Source organism: Phyllostomus discolor, chromosome 6, assembly GCF_004126475.2.
Source record: "Phyllostomus discolor isolate MPI-MPIP mPhyDis1 chromosome 6, mPhyDis1.pri.v3, whole genome shotgun sequence".
Classification (NCBI taxonomy): Eukaryota; Metazoa; Chordata; class Mammalia; order Chiroptera; family Phyllostomidae; genus Phyllostomus; species Phyllostomus discolor.
Genome location: NC_040908.2, coordinates 162,513,102 through 162,536,593, shown reverse-complemented (window position 1 = coordinate 162,536,593; position 23,492 = coordinate 162,513,102). Strand labels below are relative to the sequence as shown.

General features: G+C 52.5%; 2 protein-coding genes and 1 long non-coding RNA gene across 5 annotated transcripts; 2 read left to right on the top strand and 1 right to left on the bottom strand.

The window, feature by feature from the left end:
• Positions 1-425: 425 nt before the first annotated feature.
• On the top strand, positions 426-6,271 carry LOC118501367. The gene is made up of 2 exons (XR_004904011.1): positions 426-1,278; positions 4,582-6,271. It is a non-coding gene; the product is annotated as an uncharacterized LOC118501367 (long non-coding RNA).
• A 1,301-nt stretch (positions 6,272-7,572) lies between these two features.
• Positions 7,573-12,757, bottom strand: TMEM138 (transmembrane protein 138). Of its 2 annotated transcripts, none has more exons than XM_028517068.2 (5): positions 12,123-12,689; positions 10,854-11,123; positions 9,623-9,794; positions 8,383-8,458; positions 7,573-8,135 (listed from the first exon to the last, which is right to left on the bottom strand). In XM_028517068.2, the coding sequence occupies exons 2-5, from the start codon at positions 10,979-10,981 to the stop codon at positions 8,023-8,025; spliced, it is 489 nt and encodes a 162-aa protein (XP_028372869.1). In that variant the 5' UTR covers positions 10,982-11,123; positions 12,123-12,689; the 3' UTR covers positions 7,573-8,022. The 2 variants fall into 2 exon arrangements, with proteins under 2 accessions (XP_028372869.1, XP_035885432.1); XM_036029539.1 differs by having other exon boundaries at positions 7,779-8,135; positions 12,688-12,757.
• A 445-nt stretch (positions 12,758-13,202) lies between these two features.
• On the top strand, positions 13,203-23,445 carry LOC114500277 (cytochrome b ascorbate-dependent protein 3). 2 transcript variants are annotated; one of them, XM_028516928.2, is made up of 7 exons: positions 13,203-13,359; positions 15,986-16,091; positions 17,279-17,477; positions 18,588-18,796; positions 19,317-19,471; positions 19,942-20,098; positions 20,734-23,445. In XM_028516928.2, the coding sequence occupies exons 3-7, from the start codon at positions 17,294-17,296 to the stop codon at positions 20,755-20,757; spliced, it is 729 nt and encodes a 242-aa protein (XP_028372729.1). In that variant the 5' UTR covers positions 13,203-13,359; positions 15,986-16,091; positions 17,279-17,293; the 3' UTR covers positions 20,758-23,445. The 2 variants fall into 2 exon arrangements, with proteins under 2 accessions (XP_028372729.1, XP_035885430.1); XM_036029537.1 differs by lacking the exon at positions 13,203-13,359 and adding an exon at positions 13,528-14,708.
• The last annotated feature ends 47 nt before the right edge of the window (positions 23,446-23,492 follow it).

The following is a 23,492-nucleotide window of genomic DNA, read 5'->3' as shown; positions in this document are numbered from 1 at the left end:
AAAATGAATCAGAACTAGAGGGTGCTTTTCAAAGAGCACAAATCAAAAGACATAAAGATGGAACGTGATTAACACGTGACCCTAATAAACATGCTGGAGTAATTGAGAGGACAAAGTACTTGTGGCGGGAATTGAGAGATTTTTCCATGAGACGGTCTGTAAACTGGGTTTTGAAGGCTGAACACGATTTCGAGCAGCACAGAAGTGTTACTGACCGCAGTAGAAAGAAAAAGGCTTTTAAGTGGACTCGGGCTGACTTGGCAGTTGGCCCGTCGTGAGTTGGGACAGGACGGGAAACAGAGGGCCCTCTCAAACCAGGTAATTTGAGCAGAGTGACTAACCTCCAAGGACAGTGCTGTGTACGCCTAGCTAGTTGGGGCGGAAGTGGGGCAGTAATTGTTACAGTACTTGGGGGGCAGGGGGGGTGGAAAAGGAGCAGAAGTAATTCCCTGAACCTGGAGAAAGTAATTCGTATGTGTCTTCTCATTTGGGGGAAGGGCAAGAATGTCACTTTTAAGGATAGATATGTCTTGATAGTAGGAATTTAACTACTAGGGAAGTTCAAATACGTGGAGAACGGTGCATATGGAAGCTGAGTAGGGAAAAAGACGGACTCTGTTATCTAGTTTTTGGCTTTTAGCTCCACATTATCCTTCACTACCTGTTCTGTGATAACGGACTGGCCTCTTTAGCATCTCTCCCTGACAGTGAGCATGATGGCAAGCTCTGTCCAGTAGAGGGCACTGGAGGGACACAGAAGGAAGGAAAGGGCTTTTCTTCCCAGCTCCGGTGAGCTCTGGTTTGCTGTTCTTTGCTTCTGCACCTTGATCTGTTTGCAGTGCAAGTGCATGGGGACGTCAGGTGGTGCTCTGCTCCAGCTGCACACCAAGAGCAGGCACTCCCTGGGCAGCCTCGAGTTACTGGTCCAGGCCCAGCGACCACTTTGCTGTGGGTCTGCCTGTCAAGGATACTGCATACTTCAGGCCTTGCACCTGTGGCAATGCAACTTCCTAACTCTACACCTGCTGCCTCAGCCTTGTTTTCTTATGCCTTGGACAGTTTTTTTCCCCCAAATCCCTCCAGTCACGGACGCCAGTGTACCCACAGCAGTGCCCCAGCTCCCGCCCTCAGCTCATCAACCTTGGCGTTCTCCCCAGAGGGTCGATCTCCATGATCTTCCATGCCCTGTGGGGACATCACACAATCCAGTCCTCATGCACAGAGAGCTCCAACTCTTTTGGTGTACTTGCCCACTAGTCTTGGCTCACCTGTGTGGAGGTGGGTTTCCTAGGATCCTCCCAATGTGGAGAGTGTGTGCTCTGGACCAGGTGCCTGCGTCTGGTGTCCCTATGCTCCCGAACACCTGCCCACCAGTCTCAATCTGCCTGCATCCTGGAGGGTTATGTCTTGCCTGGCAACTGCCTGGCCTGGGAAAACTGGCGAACTTGTCCACCGCCTAGTCAGCTGCAGTGAGGTCTGAGCCCCAGCCTTTAGGGTGGGGGAGCCTGCCAAATTTGTCCTTCCTCAGGTACTCGCACGTCAACTCTGAAGTACCTTTTTGGAGTTCTTTTTACATTTCGTAGTTCCTCTCGTGATTATTTTAATGATTCTTTATATTAAACTTACCACGTTTAAATTAGTGTGTGGTTTCTCTCTCCTGGTTGGACCTAGACTAAACCACCTGTCTTATTGTTACTTGCTTCTAACTCAGTTCCATTGTCAAAGAACACACTTTTTATCACTTTTAATTAACTTAAATTCTTCTAAATTTATTGAAAATTGTTTTATGGCCCAGCATATGGTATATATATATATATATATATATATATATATGTCAATACTCTGTGAACTTGAAAAAATTTGTGTTCTGCATTTATCCCTATAAATAAATTAATAGGAAAAAATTAAAATAGTCATATAAACCCAGATACTATTTCTGATGTGCTCCATTCATTTGTGAGGATCTAAGTTTCCATCTGTTATCAATTGTCTTTCAGCAGAAGCTAAAGAACTTTAGCATTTCTTTTTTTTTTTTAAGGTTTTATTTATTTATTTTTAGACAGAGGGGAAGGGAGGGAGAAAAAAAAGGGAGAGAAACATCAATGTGTGGTTGCTTCTTGCATGCCCCCTGCTGGAGACCTGGCCCATAACCCAGGCATGTGACCTGACAGGGAATCCTAGGCCAACACTCAGTCCACTGAGCCACACCAGCCAGGACTCCTTTAGCATTTCTTGTAGTGCCAGATTGTTGGCAACTAATACTTGCTTTTCTTTCATCTGAAAATGTCTTTATTTCAACTGCATTCTTGGGAGTATATTTTTTGGTGACTATAGAGTTCTGAAATGACCTTTTTCTTTCAGCACTTTAGAGACATTCCACTCCCTCCTGGACCCTGATTTGTAGTGAGAAGTCAGCTGCTCTGTTAGGCGGTGTGCTGTTTTTCTCTTGCTGCTTTCAAGATTTGCTATTCATCTTTAATTTTTAATAATTTGACTGTGATGTGCCTAGGTGTGGCCTTTCTATTTTTTTTTTCTATCAAGGTGGGTTTGGGAGTATCTTAAATCTGTAAATTTACATCTTTCATCAAGTTTAGGAAATTTGGCTATTTTTTAAAAAAATTTTGTATGCTCTATTCCTTCTCTTTGCACTCTAGGACGCCAGTGACATGTACGTTAGACTGTGTGATATTATTAACTAGTGGTGAGGCTTTTTTTATTTCTTTAATCTTTTTCCCCCTGTTCTTCAGCTTGGGAAATTTCTATTGCTCCATCTTCTAGTTCATTGACTCATTCTGTTACCTCCTCTTATGCTGTTAAATGCATCCATTTAAAAATGTTCAGTTACTGTAATTTTTATTTCTGTGATTTCTGTCTTTCAAAAATAATTTCTTTATATGCTGAGTTTGCCTTTCTTTGTATTCACTGAGAACATATTTTCATTGCTGCTTTAATATCCTGTCTGTTCATTTCAGTATCTGGATCATCTCAGTCTCAGTGTCAGTTTTGAACGTGGAGACTCTGGTTTCTATCGTCTCCAGAGAGTCATAGTTCTTTCATTTTATCAGGCAAGTAGCTTGGTTGGAGACACGCTGCACACCACACTTACTGGGTGGCGGCAACAATCTCAGTTTAGACTTTGTCTTTAGCTGAGCTGCCTTGAGTCTGAATTGCACACGTGTGGTCTGCAGCTCAGGCAGAGACGTGCACAGACAGCATTCGGGGATTCCTCTTCTCTCGGTTCTTTCCCCTCTGAGATCTCCATCTTTCTCGCCAGCGGCTGTAATTGTACTCTGGTACTGTGATTTTCCAGCAGCACATCCCACATACCACTTTGCCTGCTACCAACTCACAAGTAGCAAAAATAGGGAACTTTTTCTGCATAATTCTCCTCTTGCCAGTGTGAACTTCCCATCAAACTTTTGTTTCCTTTCATTCTCCAGTGTCTTCAAGTAGCTGTTTGTATTTTGTGTCTGTTTGTTTGTTTTTGGATGACGTCCAGATTTTACAGTTGTTATTTGTGGAAGGCTCATTCCCACAGGATCTTATTCAGCCATTAGTAGAAGTTCATAGGTTACTTTATCTATTTCCTCCATATTTCCCTCTATTTCTTTTTTTAAATATTTTATTTATTTATTTTTAGAGAGGGAAGGGAGGGAGAAAGAGAGAGAGAGAGAGAGAAACATCAATGTGCCGTTGCTGGGGGCCATGTGTCCTGACTGGGAATCGAACCTGCGATGCTTTGGTTTGCAGCCCGCACTCAATCCACTGAGCTATGCCAGCCACGGCTCCCTCTATTTCTTGAGCGTATCAATTATACTTTAACTTCTCGTCTGCTTTATCTAGTATTTGGATTACCTATTTCTATTTTCTACTTTTATTCTGGTTTTAAGTAAAATGGTCCTGTCTTTTGACTTGCTAGTGATTTTTTATTGGATCCAGAAATTGTGTATAAAAAACTGTAGTGTCTCTGGATGTTTTCTCCACTCTTTCCTCTGCTAGGGAGACAGAATAGGTAGACACCTCGATCCACCCCTTTGGGGTCTATATGGTTTGAGGCTGCACTGTGATTCCGATAAGCCTCCATCAACCTGTTTCATCTTGTTCCCAGTTAAAAGAGTCCTCCTGAGCTTTTAGCTGAAAGCCCTGTGTGTTCAGCAGTCCCCACCCCCTGCCAAAAATTCCGTTCTGCTTCTCAGAGGTTTGAAGCTTAGTTTTTATAGCCTCTGTCCCTAAACAGCTTTGGACTTAGGTAACAACTGGAGGAGAAACTGCGTTATGTGTTCAAGGCTCCTCTGGTTCCCAGCTTTGTCCCTCCGTCAGTCTGAGGTCCTTAAGCTCCGCTGCCCTCCCTGTTTCCCAGCTGCAGCCCTCTGTCTGGGCAGTGCTTGGGTTCTGAGCCTCTTGCTCGAGCCCGGAATCAGCCAGTCCCCCTCGGGTAAAATCTGTTGCAAAGTGTCAGCTCACCTGGCTATATGATTCTCCCTACTTTAGACTTTTAGACCTTCCAATCTGCTTTACTTCAGCAATTCTCTGAGGCCTTTTTAAAAGTTGGTATTTATATTTTATCTGTTTTTTTTCCAGTTCCTGACAAGAGCTTTATCAACCAGAAGCAACTCCATCCTACTAAAAGTCTCTCAGTGCTTTTAAAGTGTTTACTTTCTTTCTCTGAACTTTGAAAGCTGACTGTCCCCAAGAAATCAATTTACATCCCATCTTAAAAACATTCCTACTGCTAAGTGAAAAAACCCCAACTATTTTATGACATATTCCCCACAATTACAACTGTGTGTAAAATATATGTGCATACTCTTGTCCCTTGGTATCTGCTGCGGATTGGTTCCAGGACTCCCGCAGGTACCAAACTCCAAGGATGCTCAAGTCCCTTATAAGAAATGGCAATGGCACAGCACTGCCTAGGCCTATAGCCTGTGCACGTGCCCCCGTACACAGTGCAACCTCGATCCTTGAACTCAATGCATTCCAGAAAACGGGTAGAGAAGTGATTTGCTCACAAACAGAATCTCCTCTGTCACCCGAGGGACAGGTGACTGCTCATACAGGTGTCAGCACGAGAGGGCTGTTGAGGAGAGAACTGAGAACCAGAGTTTTGTTGGACCACTAAGGCCTTTCTCCCCATGAACTGCTTGGTCCAGAACTGCTTGGTTCCAGAACCAAGGCTTTCAAGAACTGAGGTTTGACTGTACTTGGTATCATTTCTAGATTACTTAGGTATAATACCTAATGCAATGCAAATGCTATGTAAACAGTTGATATACCGTATCGTGAAGGGAATAATGACAAGGAAAAGAGTCTGTACGTGTTCGGTCCAGACAACCATGTCAGCCTCACCACATAGCACGCATCAGCAACAGCGGGTCTTTTTTCCAAATATTTTCCATCTGCAGGTTTTGAACCTGTGGATGCGGAACCCATGGATATGGAGGACTGACTGTATTCGAGGACCTGGAATGAATGAGTGGGGTAGGATTGTGGCAACTTTTTTGGTAAAAAATGTTTCCGAAATATTACTTCTGTAAGAAGTATGTAAGTCAATGTGGATTGTGGAGGAGAGGAGGGAGAAGAAACTCAGTGGTTGAGATACAGCAGTGGGAAAATGAACTGCATAAATCTTTTTACAGCTTGGATCTTGTGCAACGCAGACCTGTTAACGGCTAAGAAAAATAAGCACATGTACACACACAAATATCTCAGAGACTCACAGGGCCACAAAGAGCCCCGAGCACTGCGAGGAGACGGGTATTGGGCTGTCCTCACCAGCTGCGAAACCGCAGAGAACCATCCAGCCCTGGTTTATCTGGAGGCACAGAAAACGGCCTTCCAGGGATATCAGTGAGCAAAGGGGATTAGAATACTCCTGCAAGAGCCTTTATGAAAAGACTCAAAATTGGGCTATTGATTGTCTTTCTTTTTTTTTTTTTCTTCAACAGATGAAGGGATAGTAGGTAGATGGTGGCTTTGTTAGGACTTTACAGATCATTTGTTCTGATTATAGGATATGGATCTTAGACATTTTATTTGAACCTTTTCTTTTAAAGTATCTGTTAAGATCTTGGCAGCACAGCAGATCATTACCTATGATCCTCTTTCCCCAGAACTTTCAGCTTTCAAACCAGGGATCAGCATACTATGGCCTGGGGAAAATCTAGCCTGTTCTTGTACCTGAGCCGGAATTAGCTTAGCTTTATACCCTTCTGCTAAGAATAGAATGATCTTTTTACATCATCGAGAAAAATAAAAATTATTATTATTATTATTTTAAAGATTTTATGTATTTATTTCTAGAGAGAGGGAAAGGGAAGGAGAAAGAGAGGGAGAGAAACATCAATGCATGGTTGCCTCTCACGTGCCCCCCTCCCGGGACCCGGCCTGCAACTCAGGCGTGCACCCTGACTGGGAATTGAACCAGAGACCCCTAGGTTCGCAGGCCAGTGCACAATCTACTGAGCCACAGCAGCCAGGGCAAAAAAGAAAATTATTTTAAGACCATGTGAAAATATGAAATGCAAATTTCAGTGTCCTAAAATAGTTTTATTGGCACACAGCTGTGTTCATTCCTTTATGTATCATTTATGGCTGCCTTCATGCTATAATGTCGAGTAATTACAACAGACCACGTGGCCCTTGAAATCTGAAACATTTACTATGGCCCTTCACAGAAAATGTTTGCCAACCCCGTGCCAAAGCATCTGTGAATAGCAGGTCTCATAGAGCGGCGTTCTGGGGGGCAGACCGACAACACGTGGCCCTTCCTGTATCTGTGCCCATGGCCAGGGAGCTTTTCCGTGCTTTGCTCTCCCACTCTGACTCTGGGCCCAGTCACGTGACCTGCTCTGGCCAAGCGGAGTCTGAGAGACACGATACAAGCAGAGGCTTGAAATGGAACTGCACACTGGAGCCTGTTCTCCCACTCCCCCGCCACTGTCTCGTGAACAGACCCAGGCTGGTCATGGGTGGGTCATGTGAACCTGAGCTGTGCAGCCCAGTCATTCCAGGTGAGGTCAGCCTAGGTTAGCCAAGAGCCAAGGGTCCCAAGATCGTCACGAGCAGCCTGGCTGACCCACAGCTGACCGCAGACGCATGGGCAAGCTCTGCAGAAATCACCCAAGCCCGGCCAGACCCCCTGAACCCCAAGACTCAAGAGCCACATAACTTTGTCGTCATATGCCACTGAAGTCTGCTGGTGGTTTGTCACACGTTCCTGTGGCAAGAGAAAACGGATACGAGGGGCACGTGAATTTTAAAAATTTCATTTACCAAAACAGGCTGAGGAGCATTCTTACACTTCTGAAGGCAGTTCGGGGCTCTGACAGGGACAGAGTCTGAACAAAGCGCGGAAGTCTGGAACTCCGGGGGCGGGGACCAGGCATCAGATCACATCACGAGTTTCTGCAAAAACGTCCCGTATGCCTAATGGGACTCAATAAATTTTATCTGTATTTGCTCTGTGGCTCAATCTGCCCGCTGGGTCAAGGCTAGGACTTGGCATGCCTCTTAACCGCAAAGAGACCTAGACAGACAGACAGACAGACAGACTCCAGTGTTTATGGAAAAATTCAATTTATTTCCTATTTATAAAATGTAAAAAGAAAAGTGCCTTGGGCATAAAAGCTAAGTGGCCAAGGTGCAATCAGCCGGGAGCACGGAAATACCCCTCTTTGCACTGTTCGGTCCTTAGTAGGTGTGCAGAGAGTGTGGTGTGGGAGGGCCCTGTGCCAGGCTCGGTGGGAAGTTCCCCAGCGGCGAAGCCACAGGGCCCCGTGCGGAAGAGGGGGCAGAAAGGACAGGGGGCACACCTGAGACATTACATACGCTCTGGAGTCTGTGCTGGGAGCACTTCCCTTTGTGGGAGGACAATCGTCCTTCTTGGCTGAACGAACACGAGTGGCTCGAGCCTGTCCTGGCGAAGTCCAGCTCTTCCTGGAGCACGGGGCCCACTTCCCCCTTGCAGAACCACAACTGTGGCTGCGGTCAGGAAGGAGAGGCATCCGCCCGTGTGACAAGTCACCTCCGGACCTGCGTGAACTCCCTGCGCAGCCACGCAGAGTCCTGGTAGAAGCGAGGGTCGCCCAGGCGCACGGCCGTCCGTTTGTAGAAGTAGTAGTACAACACGGCCGCTGTGGGTGGTGAGCAGAAGGGGGGCCTCAGGTGAGAACCTGCCCTCAGCAGGCTGGGGGGCCCTGCCTCGTGACTTCCCCGTGGCTCCCAGCAAGGCAGAGGGCAGTGATCTCTCCTGGTCTTGGTGCAGTGGTTCCTTCCATCCCGTGCGGCTGTGACGGGCTGGCAAGCCAGGACCAAGGCCCTCGCTGCCACAGCCACAGCGGGGACTACCGTGGGGCCCGAGGTCGTTGCTCTGGTCCTTACCTAGCCTCTGGAATACAAATAGCGTCTGAAGTCCATCTGTCCAGACAAAGCGGTTGGAGTCCTTCCAGCGTAAGTTCTGAAGGGGACATGAAGGGCAAGGTTAATGGCCAGGTGAGGCCGTAACCTCTGCCGCCGGGCCAGCTGCAGAGACACCACTTGACTGGAGATCAGGCTAGTCTCACCCTTCTCTCTTTCCACGCCCCCTCGCGGTGTTTCTCAAAGGAGCCGCCAGCTCCCTTTTTTGCTGTAAAGCGGATATCCTTTCCAACCCTAAGGGGGGAAGTTGGAGCTAAGCTATTTATATCTTTCACTCCCCAGCCTTGGCCAAGGGGAAAGGATACCCATGATCTCCGTTCCTTGTGGTCACTGCCTTGCCTCGAAAATCTCAGGCTCAGCTCCTGCCAGATAAAGGCTGGGTGCACCCGGGGTTTAGTCAGATTGCTGGCTTTCCAGAGGCAAGCCAGAACCTATTTCGGCTCCGGGAACCAGAGCAGAGACAACCTTCTTTAGGAAGCACCTAGGGACTTCGGCACAGCTCTGCTTCTCTCCCGAGAGCTCCCCTGCTCTCCACGGAGTCACGGGACAACCTGATGGAAGGTTCGGTCTGAGGAGGTGGCTACAGTGCAGAGATGACTCGACAACCCTACGGTTTTAATGTGTTCCACTGAAATGAGTACTTGAGAAACAACAGGAGATACCAAAAAAAAAGTGGAAGGATTTGTGAAGTGGAAGAAAAGCTGGGTCTGCCCTGAGGCCTATACCTCAGGGCCGAAGAAGGCAGGCATGTGGGAGGGTGTTCTCCCAGTGTGCCCCCGTGTACGTGAGGGGCTGCGGCGGAGGGCGTGAAGCACAAGAAGGCAAGCAGCCCTCGGGCTTGGCTGCTTCCCTTGGGGCACTGCGGCCTATGACAACCCTGTGTCAACACCCGCCCAAGTGACCTAAGATGAAACAGAGTTAACTTCCCGTTTTAGCCCCGGTAGATCTGTTTGGGGCAAAAGTGAACGGAATGTTCCAGAAGTATCCCCGGACTCTCGGATAAGGCGGTTCTTCAACACACAAGGCCGGGCAAGGGCACACATGCCTTCGGAAACTCACACACTTAGCTCCAGGCCAGACCACATTCATTTCTTTTCTTTTTAAAACCAAGGATTCCACGAGACGTGCAAGAACGACGCGGGGTTCCCAGAAGGAGGACACTCCTGCTCCCTCAGAGGCTGGGAATCCACTGGCCCACTCTTACCATGACCCAGATGTGAAGGGAGATGCTGAGGGCGAAGTACACGGCTGCCAGGACGATGGTCCCTTTGAACTTGTGGAACAGGAGGTTGACCAGGCCGGCCTGGAAGACGAACGTGTTGAAGAACATGAGGAAAATGATGATGATGTTGAAGAGGATCTCGATGTCCTGGATGCTGCAGACACACAAAACAAAGGACAGCCCCATGGAGGCCTGTGTGGACCCACGAGCTGGCCCTCCGTGCTGAGGAGCACCTCGTGCTCTGGCCTTCCCTGGGATGGTCCTCTGAAACCCCCCAGAGAGGCGGCATGCACTTCGGGCCCCAAGTGACAGGAAGCGAAAACTACCCAGTGGCCCCGGCTGGTGAGTTGCAGCCCACGGACCAGGCTTTCCTGCTGACTCTCCTAACAAACCTCCTAGGCGCTGGAGAGGGGAAGCGACGTTCCTCCCTACGTGCCAGCCTGTCTGTTGCATGACCTTTTCATCTGGCGAGACAGCACTGCACGTCCTCTGACCTTTGAGTGGCCGGTGCCTTAGTGCCATTCAAGTTGCAGTCCCCCTCCTCAGAAAGACTTTTCTTTAGCCTCCTTACCTAAAGTAGCCCTCGCCTCCCCACCCAGCTACTTTATACCCATTGTATGACATCTTTCGCTACTTGAAAGTATGTTTGTTTTTTTTCAATGTATTCATTATCTCCCTCCACTAGATCGGAACCCCCCACGAGAGCAGGAACTGGTCAGATTCACCACTGCAGCCGGCACACCGCCTGGCAGGCCAAGGACGCCTGTGAAACGTGGCAGATCGTGTCCAAGACTGTGGTTTCCTGTCTGGAATTTGCCTCATGGGGTCTCTGTAAATTATTTTTGAGGGAAAATGCCAACAGCTTCAATCTTATGAGACTCATATGTATTATTAATAGGATTACCCTCTGCATCTGCCATTTTGCAGTCCTCTTTCACGGCAACGTAAGATCAGATTCCCACTCACAAATATGGAAAACACTCGGGCTAGCAGTCTGACCCTCGTTTTCCACATGAACTTCTCCCATACTCCACGCCCTTGTCGGAAGGACACACGAAGGCTGTGTGACGTGTCTGTGCACCCCAGGACAACGGGAACTTTCCCTCCCTGATGTTTTTCCATTGCCGACTTTGAAATGCAAAGCCACGGCTGTCAAGGCCATCGCAGCAGCACCGGCTGGGCCCAGCTGCGCAGCCCCACCCACCGAACTCACATGAAGAGCACCAGCTGGATGACGGGGGCCGTGCGGAGCAGCTCCGAGAAGGAGTTGACGAAGAGGTCGTAGCACAGCAGCAGGAACTGCAGGGAGAGCACCAGGCTGTAGCTACTGGTCTGGAGCATCTTCCTTCTGCGCCCCTGGTCCCCCGGGGGCACATGCCACAGCTCCCAGAACACAGCTCCCGACCCTCTCCCCTGCGCCGGGGGACGAGCGTCTAGTTCCTCAGAATCACAACTGTCTCCTTTGCTCTAAAACAAGAGCCTGCTGAGGGGGGAAAAATTAAAAATTCATTAATACAATAAATATTTACTGAGGACCTACTATGTGCCATGCACCATTTTAGGTGCTCGGAATACATCAATGAACAAAATCCCCACCATCAGCAACAAAAAAAAAACCCAACTAGTCACTCCTTAGAGGGGCCCTCACCCTCAATTCTTTCTCCACACTAGAAACCTTCTAAACTCAGAACTCTTCCCACCCACTTCGCGTCCGAAGGGATCTAGGAGCGCCACAAAGGGTGACTGTCTGGCCATGTGACGAGACCAACACTGAAGCTCACACTCGCTGCAGCACCAAACCTTGCACACCACTTACGACAGGCCAGGGACTAGCCCCAGTACTATTATTTAAATCTCACAGTAACTGCATAAGGTGGGAGGCACACTATTCCTCCCCCCATTTTACAGATGGGGCAGTTGAGGTCCAGAGGTGAAATAAGTTGTCTGCAGTCACATTGCTAGTAAGTGGCGGGGCTGGGACTCAGATCCAGGCCGTCTGGGTCCAGAGTCCTTGTGCTCTTAGCTATGGCACAAAGTTGTCCGTCACGTTACTGCTAGGCTGATGTGTAACCGGGCGAGGAAAATGTTGGCACAGAAGTGGGAAGTGGTGTGGGCAGGAAAAGCTGAGAGGAAACCGTGCTCCCCTACAAAACTGTGTGTGCAAGGTCATGGCGGCAACCCCGTGTGCAGCAGGTAAGGGGGGCTGGGCCTGTGTTTCCATGCTACCAGACCCAGAAGTTGGTCTGGGGGTGTCCTGTGACCCCTTCATCTGGATTAAATTTATAAACAAATTTCAAAATGCTTTGAGGAGTCAGAGATTGAGATTAAATTAACATCTGTAAAATGTTGTACAATTTACAAGCTCTTCATATTTATTACTTTATTTAATCCTACACTCATCTGGGGCAGTCGCTGTTAGTATGTATGCAATCCCCACTTTACGTAGAGGCTCTGACAGGTTAAGCAACCTCGCTCACCTCACCTGGTGGCAAGTCCCGCCTGGGTGGGTGGATGCATGAACCTGGTTTCTCTGAGCCCAGCGGGCTCACTCATCAAATATTGACAGTTATCACGTACGCGCCAGCACCAAGATAAACTTATCAACCAAGTTCATTTCCTCTAACCCTCGCAACTACTCCGCAACGTGGGAAAGAATCATCCTCATCCTACAGGCAAGGGCACGGGGCCAGAGTTCAAGTCATTCCTCCGGATCCAGGAGACACAACTAGGTGTGACACCCACGCCCGTGCTCACAGCCGCTGCTTCACAGGCCACCAGAGGGCTGTTGTGCGGGTCCGTTACACAGAACCGCCTGGTGCCATCTCTACGAGAAGGATGAGCTTCTCCTCGGGTTCAGAGCAGCGGCGATTATTCACAGTTCGTCCACCGCTCCCAGCCGCGTTCCCTTTGTTCCCAGGGCACTTTCCCTCACCTTTCCAAACCCACTTTAAAAGGGGACTGCCTTGGCAAGAAGCCAAAACCAAAACAATAACAACAAAAATTCCGGCTCCCGCACTCTTTACCTACTGATCATCAAGAACTCTCACCTGAAAAACCCCAACGTCGGTTGTCATGGGGACACGGTCCTGGCTTCCGGAAGTCGATTTTAAATTCCGGAAGTAGATGGCGAAGGAGGGCTCCGCACCCGCCGTGCTACGTGCTGGTTCTCGGCTTTTTCTCCCCACTCTACGGGCAGCTCTGTGTTTTTGGGCCCCCGCTTTCCTAGGCCCGCCCCGCTCCGGGCCCTCCCAGCCGCTGACCAAGGAGGCCTCCTGCCCGGTTGGCGTGTGGCTTTGCTGAGGGCCCTTGACGAGAGGCTTCGCGCCGGCCCAAACATTTCCGCTTCCACAAGATGGGGAGTAGGGACAGGGCAGATCGTGACGGCGTTGCTGGCCTCTGGGACCCCGGGCTTGGGGATAAAACGCCCGCGGGAGAAGTGGAATTGCAATCAGCTGCTTGGCGTGCTAGGCGTGGGAGACGCCGGACTTCATTTCCCAGGAGGCCGCGCGCGCGCCCGGAAGTAGTACGAGCCTTTAAAGGGCGAAGTGGCCTTGCCGGTTCATTCTAACGCAGTGGTGCCGGCTGTGCGTGGTGTGCGGTGTTTGCGAGGAGTCTCAGAGTCAATTCGCCAAGGAACCTCGGCAACGGCGGCGGGCGCCGGGTGGCAGAAGCGGGTCTCGGATACCCCAAACCCCGCTGCGTCCCACTGTGGTTCCGGGGTGAGAAAGAGCCCGGGCTGGGAGTTCTGGGACCTGGGTTCGAGCGTTGCCTCCGCTGCTACCTCGCTTCGCACTGTCGCGACCCCTCGCTCAGCCTCAGTTTCCTTTTTTAGGAAGTGGACACCGTTCTCCGTGCCCTTCCTTCCACCAGTGGTGGTTGTAAAGGCACGAAATCTCTTCGAAAGTCGCAGTCAGCAGGTGGAGCTTCTCGCCTTAATATTCACCCAGGGTTAGCTGGGACCTCCTTAGTCCCAGCAGAGGAGTCAGGGATTGGTCGGGCATTCCTGGAATGGTTCTCGGGGCACCTGAGCCAAACCAGAGCATAGTCCGAAGGGCGGGTCTGTAATCACTCTGGTACTGAGGAGGGCTTTGCTTATCTGCCTCCTGACTGGAATTTAGGACCCCTCGCTCCTCAGTCCTGACTTCACAGGAGCTACGCTCAGAAGTGCGGAGTCCTTGGAGCTGAGGGGAGTGAACGGGATTCCTGTACCAGCTCTGCTACTCACCTTGGCCAAGGCAGGCATTCCTCCTTTGAGCCCAGTATGTTTGAGTTTAGGACTTGAAATTCTGGATTCCTAAAGCCATTCATCTGGGAAGGGAGAGCAACAGAATGACTTTGTTCTTCCATCTATTTGTGGTTCTAAATTATAAAAGTAATAACATTGTAAGAGTTTGAAATAGAGCCTTTTTCTGTCTACGGGCTGGATGGGAAATACTTGTTGCACTTGCTTTGCTGTGCTTCCTTTGCGGCTGCTGCATTTTTTACAAAGGAAGCCAAGACCCTCCACCAGCAAAAAGATTACAATGGGCTTTATTGCATTGCATACACATTTTACTGCCGTGGTCTGGAACCAAACCCGTAATATCTCCAAGGTATGCCTGTACTCATTTCCGGCCCCGGGGCCTGGTCTGTGTTCACGCAGCCTGGGAGGATCCTTGCTGCCACTGTGATTGAGGAATTAGTTTGGAGAACAGATTCCTTAGGTCAGGGTCGACAGTCTTCACCCACAGGCCACATCTGGCTCTCCTGAATGGTTTCCACATTTTTAAATGGTTGAAAAGGAATGAAAAGGGTGATATCTTGTGACATGTGAAAATGATATGAAACTAAAAATTTCAGTGTCTGTAAATAAAGTTGCTTTGGAACACAGGTCTACCCATTTGTGCAAGTATTGTCTGTGACTGCTCTTGCACTACTACATCAGCAGAGTGGAGGATGTACTTGTGACAGAGACTGCACGGCCGGCGAAGACTAACATACCGTCCCGGCCCTTCACGGGCGAGGTGGCGGACTTATGTCTTAGAACAGGGCCCCGCAAAGCAAGGGCGGAGTAGGAGACCACACCGAGGTGAGCGTGGCCTGAAGTCAGCACATCACGCTCTCGGAGTAAAGGAGAGGACATTTTTAGCATTTGGGTTGTATTTTCACTGCATTCTTCCCCTTTCTCTGCTTTCGCTCTCTATTTCAGGCAGAGGGAGCGCTCATCTGTGTTCTGTGAGCAGTAGTATATTTCAGACCTCCGTCCAGAAAGTCCCCACTGTCCGTTCCAAGTCTGCCCCGGAGCAGTAATCCAGGACCCCTCCTAGGGGAGTGGGTACAGTCCTTTTTGAGTTACAGTTTCTTTTTACCTTGAACAAAGGAAAAAATGCTGAAAGTAGATATTGTTGGATAGACAGAGCCTTCTGACCAAGAGGACCTTCATGCTGACTTCACACTTTGGTGGGAGTGGGGGTTAGGTGACTAAACATCTGGTGATCTGAAACTTCCTCTGCTGTTTTTTTTTAATATTTTATTTATTTTTAGATAGAGGGGAAGGGAGGGAGAAAAAGGGAGAGACACATCAATGTGTGGTTGCCTCTTGCGCCCCCTACTGGGGACCTCGCTGAGAATCTAATTGGCAACCCTTTGGTTCTAGGGCCAGCATTCAATCCACCAAGCCACACACGCCAGGGCTGAAACTTCCTTGGCTCTCACAGGGACGAAGGGACAGCTCTGGGTTTGGTAGTTGAGTCAGAAAGCTTCTGGAAGCTGATGGCTTGATTTTGTCCTTCCGGGCTCGTGGGAACTTGTCCCCCGGCAACCCCAGACCTCAGGTCATCCTTTATCAGAGCTTATTGCCAGTTGGGTCACCACATGAGAGCTCCGTGTCGTGTCTTTGTTTCTGGTTAGGCGGACACCTGGCATGGAGGGAACTGGGCTGGCACAGAGTCAGGGCCACTGAGAGCCCAGGGCAGGTACGGGGGCGGTGAGCTTTGGGGTTTTGTCGGTAGTTAGGATGAGACGCTGTAACAAAGGGAAGTATAATACCTTACTTTCACAATGACCTCACATACATTTTCTCACTTGACCTTCTAACAACCTGTGGTCAAGGAAAAAAAAAAAACATGGGCCCTGAAGCCAAACAGATAAGGGTTTGAAACTCCCTGCCCACTTTCTGGGTCTTAATGCCAGCTGCTGAATCTTTCTGAGCCTTCATTCCCTCATCTGTAAAATGGGGATGATCCCCCAGCTCCTCACAGGGTTGGTGGGAGGAATAAATGGCATCATGTGAAAGGTTCCTGGGCGGTGTCTGCTCAGCGCTGCCTTTCACTGAACGACACTCTCATCGCCGTGCCTTTCTTCCAGCCGAGAAGGCCCAGTCCCACAGCGTTAAGGGATCTGCCCAAGGTGCCTCACCTCGTGAGAGTTAGAGCCCAGGCCCCAGGCTATCAGCCTGCCACCAGGTGTAAAGGTAAGGAATCAAGTGTTCTAGCTCCTTGGGAATTCTTGGCTACTTTAGGGGCCTCTTCTCCCTGTTAACTGGTGCAGATCCAGGGACCTCAATGGCAGGAAGCCGCAGTTGGTGTGCGTCCTTGGTGTGTGTCCGTGGGATGCTGTGATTTCCCCGACACCTGGGCCCATGCTCCGTACACGTTAGCTGAAGGCCGGGCAGTCCTGTGACTCTGTGCGCATGCCTGCTCACCCTCATGCCCACTGGCCTGCTCACCCTCACGCCCACTGGCCTGGCTTTTAAGAGGAGCTACTCGGGAATTCTCCATGCTTGAAACCAGAGTCAGTCTCTGAGTTTATCAAAATAACGCCATCTCATTTCACATCGATGAGATGCTGTAGGAACTTGACTCTTCCTTACATCAAGTAACCTGCGGTAAAGTTGGCTTCGTTGGGTACTTTTCACCACCGTTCCAAGAACCTGCCAATGATGATAAGTGAGGGCACGCTGGAAAGTCTTGCTTTCTAGACCGTGAGCTCTTGCTTCCTCTTTTCTCCTCTGGACTTTCCCCGGAGGAAGAGAAAGCAGAAGTCTCAGGCCTGCGGGCTAGCCGAGGGCCGTCACCCACCTCAAGGTGGAGAGAGTGGGGACTCGGAGTGAAGGCCTGGTCTCACCTTCCCCGTTGGGAGGCTCGGCCCCGCGGAGAACATCTGCGTGAGAACTTTTCTGTGCAAGGGGAGCCCGGGGCACTTCCTCCCGCTGGCCTAACGGTGTGCTCCTTGTCGATTACGATTTGCCTCCTGGTGTTGGAAGTGACGGCCTGGCATTTGTGTGACCCAGCCTGGATTTTGCTTCCCGTCCCTTCTTCTTTTCTGTGAGGAGGTAATTCTTTATCTTCTGGTCCCATGAGGGGAGACTGATGCCAGGGCTCTGGGCCCAGAGCCTTGGCATCGGGCCACATCAGAGGAGACACCTCTCAGGGCCTGGCTGGGGGTACTGTGTACTAGGGTAGGTCCTCAGTCACTGTCCCTAACCAGAGAGCAGGCCCACCCAGCCATCAAGGCCCCATGGGAGCGGTGCCCAGTCTGATGGCAGGCAGGGGCAGGGCAACAAAAACCATCCACCCTTCCGACCAAGAGCAAGGTCTTTCTCTGGCTGGCGTGCAGGGCGCACCTCAGCCAGTGGGGACGTGTGATTGCTCCTTCTAGGAGTGCCTGGTCAGAATGGCTGCGAGATTGTTTTACCTGACTGTCCTGGCGCTGTCAGCCCTGGGCTTGATGTGCGTCCTGTTTACCGTCTACTGGATGCAGAGCTGGCATGGTGGCTTTGCCTGGGACGGCACCATATTCACGTTCAACTGCCACCCGGTGCTCATGGTGGCCGGCATGGTGGTGCTCTACAGCGCTGGTGAGTACGAGGTCAGCATGGGAGACGCCCTGCCTACAGCCCGGGCCTGGACGGGGCAGAGCAGTCTCTCTCTGGGGTTGGTTTTTGTCGCCCTTGGGTGCAGGGCTACGGAGGTTGGGTGGGTGGGTCTGTGTGTGGGCCTAGGTGTCCTCTGGAGGCAGTAGCAGTGAGACGGAGGGCATCTGAGAAGGGCATCCTTACAGATACACAGCTAGGTCAGGGGTTGTCAGAATTCTTCTACGAAGGGCCAGGTGGCAAGGATTTGAAGCTTTTTAGGCCACATGACATGTGTTATGGCTGCTCAGCTCTGCTGTCGCATTGCGAGAGAAGCCACAGGCAACACGGAAACGCATGCATGGCTGTGTTCCAGTAACACTATGTTTACAGAAATACCATATTTTGCTGTGTATGATGCACACTTTTTTTGCCCAAGTTTCTGAGGGAAAAATAAGGATGTGCATTATACATGGGTGGTGCTTAATGCACGGTTTTCACATGGGTGCACATTATACACAGGAGCTCATTATGCATGACAAAATGTGGCAGGTGGCTGGCTGGATTCGGCCCGGGAGCTGGAGTTTTCCATCCCTGCTCTAGGGAGCAAGAGGCTGAGGCCCCTGGTGGCATGGTGGCCCCCAACACGAGGGATCTGCCTGCTCCTGCCGGACCCAGCTGCCCCACGCATTCAGGGCCGGGCTGTGGGTCCCCAAGGGCCTCCGTTTCCCCACGTGCACAGCGGGAAGGACGGTAACACGGACAGTCACAGTGTGTCCCGTGTGCTTCAGACACGGCGTCCCATTTTGCTTGTGAGGTGGGCTCTGTTGCTGTCCCCATTCTACAGCTGAGGGAACTGAGACTTAGGAAGAAGACGCCAAATAGCTAAGAGGCAGAGCCAGGATCGGGACCTAGGTCACCCAGCCTTACAGCCGGTGTTCTTGATGACTAAGCACGTTGTGAGAATTGGGTTCGGTGGAATAGCGAGCGACGTTGCTTTCAGCATGTCCTCGTCCCCTGTCCGGGAGGCTGAGTGGGGCCGTGCGGGGCCGATGTCCCTCGTGGGCGGTGAGCACGAGGGGAAAAGGCGAGCCCCGGCACTGCTCTCTCCCGCAGCGTCACTGGTGTACCGCCTGCCCCAGTCTTGGGTGGGGCCCAAGCTGCCCTGGAAAATCGCCCACGCCTCCCTGCATCTGATGGCCTTCATCCTGACCGTGTTGGGGCTGGTGGCCGTCTTTAAGTATCATAACGCTCGCAAAATCACCAACCTCTACTCGCTGCACAGCTGGTTGGGCATCACCGCCGTGTTCCTCTTCGCCTGCCAGGTGGGTGCTCTCCACCCTCCTCTGGGTTCCCACGGCTGGGCGGCAGCCATGGGCTCTGGTTGGGGCTTTGCCTGCATCAGCATCCAGTATTCCCGCTGCTCGTTGCCTGGAGACAGCGGCCTTAGCCGGGCACATCCTGTAGAATGCGCCGTTGCAAAGGCCATTGGAGATGGTGGTCCCTATACTCACCCTGTTCTGCCCACCTGTCATGCCAGAGCACTCTGAGCAAGGGAGTTTTATGAGCCAGGACTGGAAGGAAGCAGAGACAAACAAGGATGGCTGTGTTTGTGGGAGAGAGGGCTTGTAGCTAAGCGTTTCATGAAAGGTTGTGTAAGAGAGACAGACAGACCACACTGAGGAAGCTCGGTGGTGCTGGGGCCATTCCTGGTGGGAGGTGTGAGTTGGGAAAGAAGGGAGACAATTCACTGACCAGTAGGGGGCGCTGGTGAGATGGGATGACCGGGAGTGCCTGCGGTCACACACGGGTAGGTCAGGTACTTCTTTCTCCCTGTGCCCACAGTGGTTCCTGGGCTTCGCCGTCTTCCTGCTGCCCTGGGCGTCCTTGTGGCTGCGCAGCCTCCTAAAACCTGTCCACGTCTTCTTCGGCGCCTCCATCCTCTCGCTGGCCATTGCATCTGTCATCTCTGGCATCAATGAAAAGCTCTTCTTCAGCTTGTGAGTGGGATGGGGCCCCAACTCGAAGGTGGAAGGAAAGAATCCTCTTCAGAGACATGCGCTGTGCTCACTGGACCCACCCAAGGGCGGGGTGTAGGGGGCTTTGGGGTTGGGCTCACTCCTGGTCAGGAAGGTAATGGTCTTAGGTTGAGATTGATAAGTCAGCCAGCAGGTGTTTCTCCAGCATCTAGTTGACTTAGTGCCTACTATGTGTCAGACTATTCTAAGCACCTTAAATTTAACCGTCTGATGGCCCCGCAGCATCGATGCTGTTGTCATTGCCACTTACAAATGCAAGACCTGAGGCAGAGTCCCCTCGGAGGTAGAAAGCATTCTGTAGACACCTGCCGTGGCTGGGACTTCGGAAGTGTGTCAACATTCCAGGCCTCTGTTGGCGGGGCTGATTCTCCCGCTGGGCGAACGTAAGTGGAAAAGTCTCTCAAGGGCCCACCCTGTTTCACTGTCCCCAGGAAGAACGCCACGAAGCCGTACTCCAGCCTGCCCGGCGAGGCTGTGTTCGCCAACAGCACCGGGCTGCTGGTGGTGATCTTCGGGCTGCTGGTGCTCTACATCCTGCAGGCTTCATCTTGGAAACGCCCAGAGGTGGGCGTGACGACTGAAGGACAGGTATGGGGTCCTGATCTCCCGTGCCAGGATGGGGTGTGGGGGGGGGCCAGGTCTAGAGAAGGGTCACCAGAAGAGGCTGAGGCCTTCCCAGGAAGAGACTAACCCAGTGACGTGGTGGGAAACCAGGTAGCTCGAAGGTGGGGTTAGGTTAGCTGGTAGGAAGCTCTGGTGCCAGGCAGCACGCCCCAGCCACCATAGCAGGTGCAGCTGCTCAGGCTGCGGGTCTCCCAGGGACCCGTCCCCTGGGGGAGGATGGGGGTCACTCCCTTCCCCAAAGTCTTGTGGTTTCATGAGGGGAAGCATGGCCTCATCTTCCCTAAGGAAGGGCTTAAGCATGGTGAGGGGCGTCGGAACTTCTACTTCTCCAGCTTTGGGGCTAGCCCAGTGGGACGGGGGCTTGTCTAGCAGGTGCTTGGTGACAAGTGGGGTGCTTGGAGTAGGCTGTGTCTTTTCTTGGCCACTCGGGCATCCGAGGGATGGGGTGAGATGGGGTGTGTATCAGGCCGAGGGGCTTTGGGCGGGGACCACTCTGTAGGCTGGGGTCTGTATGAACTGCTCAGCCGGTGCGATGCCTGCAGGCCAGGGGCCACTGCGACACATGCCATTGACCCCTGTGCCTCTGCCTGTCTTTCCAGCCCCTGTTGCACGAAAGGGAGTGAAGCAGGAAGGGGCTCCCGGGAGCAGTCGGGGGTGCAGTCGGACTCCCCTCAGAAGCTCTGCTGTGCCTGGGCTGCCCTCTGGTCTTGTCAACAGACTTGCTTTGGGCCCTGGGCCCCGACCTCTCCCTCCCTCCGTGTTGGGCCTGCTCTCTCCACCAACTCGCTGTCCACAGCTTTTCCTGGGGGCTTTGGCTCCTGCACCCCTTCTCGGCGTTGGCTCCTGAAGTCCTCCACTTACACAGGCCCTTCTTGCCCTGGCTGCTCCCACCACTCCCGCTGTCTGGCTGAAGTCAAGCTGCTTTCCCCTGTAGGCCCCTCGAGATGTGGCAGGGAATCCCCGTGGCTCAGAGGAGCCGGACTCAAGTGCAATCTGTGAAGTGGAAAGCGAGGGAGGTGACGTGCCCCTCAGCTTCCTTGAGTGCGTGCATCTCATTTAGGCACCACCGAGGGGGTGGGCTTCCTCAGCACTGTCACCTCCACCTGGCCCTCCTGGACATGAGGCTGGGCGGGAATGTCAGGTGATGGAAGGGGAAGGCAGAGCAGCTTCTGCAGAGGAGAAGCTGAGGCGCTGACTGCTCTTCTCCCATACCTGCCTTCTGTGTTTGTGTCCGCTGTGGCCGTGTAGCTCCACCCCTTCTAGCTGTGGCTACAGCTGGGGCCTGGGTGCTGGCCTGTCCTTGTGGCTTACATGCCCGTCACTGTCAGGCAGCCCAGGGAGCCCCAGTAACCTGCTGTCCCCGGCAGCTGTCCCCACAGGGATGGGTAGCAGGGTGCCCCAGACTCCCATTGCTTCCCCTCCCAGATGAGGGTTCCCCCGGCAGGTTCAACCTGGCTCTCTTGGCGGGGCCCTCGCTAAGTTTCACACTCCAGCCTGCCATGACACATGCCAGAGTGTGGTGCTTTGTACGCAGTGGAGCCTAGGAGCCATGGCCGCCTTCAGAGGTGTTTTTCTGCTGAGCACCTGAGTGCCTCACCTGCCCCCCACCGTGGCTACTTGCAGGGCCAAACCCCATCCCAGGCGCCACACTCGAGTGTGAGCTGCAGCTCTTTCCCGGGGAGGGAGACGAGGAGTCTGGCTCCTCTCCTACGTGTGAGCACTGCAGCTTCTCCTGCACCTCCCCCTCAGATGAGTCCTGCTGGGTCTCGGGTGCCACGCTGGTGTGCTTAGGTCCCAGGCACCGTGACACCTGTGCTCACTCTCTGGCCGGTGGCAGCCCCACGCACAACCCCACACGGCCAGGTAGGTGCCGGCAGTGTGGCTGTGACTGAACCTCTCCAGTGACTGCCAGGGACCTCGGTTACATGGTAGGTCGCACGGGTGGGCGTTTCACTGGTTTATGAAGCCTGATTTTCATAAAATGTGTTTTTAAGAAGCCTTTTTTGCTGAGATTGTGCTGAAATGAGCTCTGGGCAGTGGGTAAGAGTCTCGGGACAGTTCTGACGCTAAGACCTGAAGGAGGAGGAGCCAGAGTCACCAAAGATCCACACGATTCTCTTCCTGGAGCCACATGCCGCTCCTGGTACGTGCGGCTGTCGCTAACATTGCATGGCCTTTGAGCACCTTGTGTTATCTCACACGGAAGAAACGCCTGCCGTGTGATCATCGGGAACACAAGGAGAAGTGACTCACCCACCCGAGGCTACCCGACCAGGAGGTGGCGGAGAGGGGAGCCGCAGGCCAGGTGTCGGATGCCAGAGCTGCCTCCCCGGCTGCTGGGTGTGTGCGCCTGTGCGCGCCGGTCACTGCACCTTTTGGCTGGGGGCCATGGGGTGCCTGCTGGGCAGGGTACCCTGGGCAGAGAAGCCCGGGGACTGAGGGAGCCTGCAGCCAAGTTGGGGCAAAGTCAGTGAAGGGACCCTCCCTCCCCGTGCGACCAGCTGTAGATGCCCCCTGGTGGCGGAGCGGGTGAGCTGGCAGGACTTGCAGCTAGCTACTCTAGCAGCTCCCAGTGGGTGAGCCCAGGACTGTGCTGAGGGCTCCAGCGTCAGTCCATTTGAATCCTTTTCCACACCCCACGAGACGGGCACCACTCTGATTTTCCAAGGGGCTCAGTGACAGGCCGGAGTTTCCGCAGCTGGTCTGCAGCAGCACCAGGGCCCAGCGCCCTGTGCATGTGCGCCCGCGCCGATGCCTGTGACTGCTCCCCGGCACTGAGTGCGGGTCGGTGTGCGCTGTCCCGGCCACCGCGCGCCGGACTTGGCAGTGCCGTTAGCCACTGCTCTAGAGACCCCCGGGGGCCAGCCTGGGTGCGGTTTCTGTCCCACCACTGAGCCTTAAGGTATGGTGGCTTTTCCCCCTCGGTGTCCCATTTGATTCCTGAAGAATCGGGGGGTTCTGTTGGTGTCGTGCTGAGACAAGCCACCGTCAGGGCTGGTGTGAGTTTCAGGGGGAGGAAAGGATTGGGGCCCCCTGTGGAGCCGACCCGGCTGTGCGAACCGCCTCTGGGTCTCAGGTGGTGGGACAGGGGCCGTGATCATCTCCAGCGGGGGCTGGGGTCTCAGCCCCTGGGGCAGCGGTGGGGCCACCTGTTCACGCGCTTGGGAAAAGCTCCCTCAGAGGAAGCAGAAGCTCCGCTGTGTCTATGTGGTTTATTAGCTTGTGTTTCCGCGCTGGCTCAGGTCAGGTGCAGAGGGCCTTTCCCGGAGAGTCTTAAAACCGAGTTAGCAAAGCCAGTCAAAGACTGTGCTGCCACCCAGGAAAAAGGCCTTGCTGCTGAAGCCCAGAGCTGGCTGGG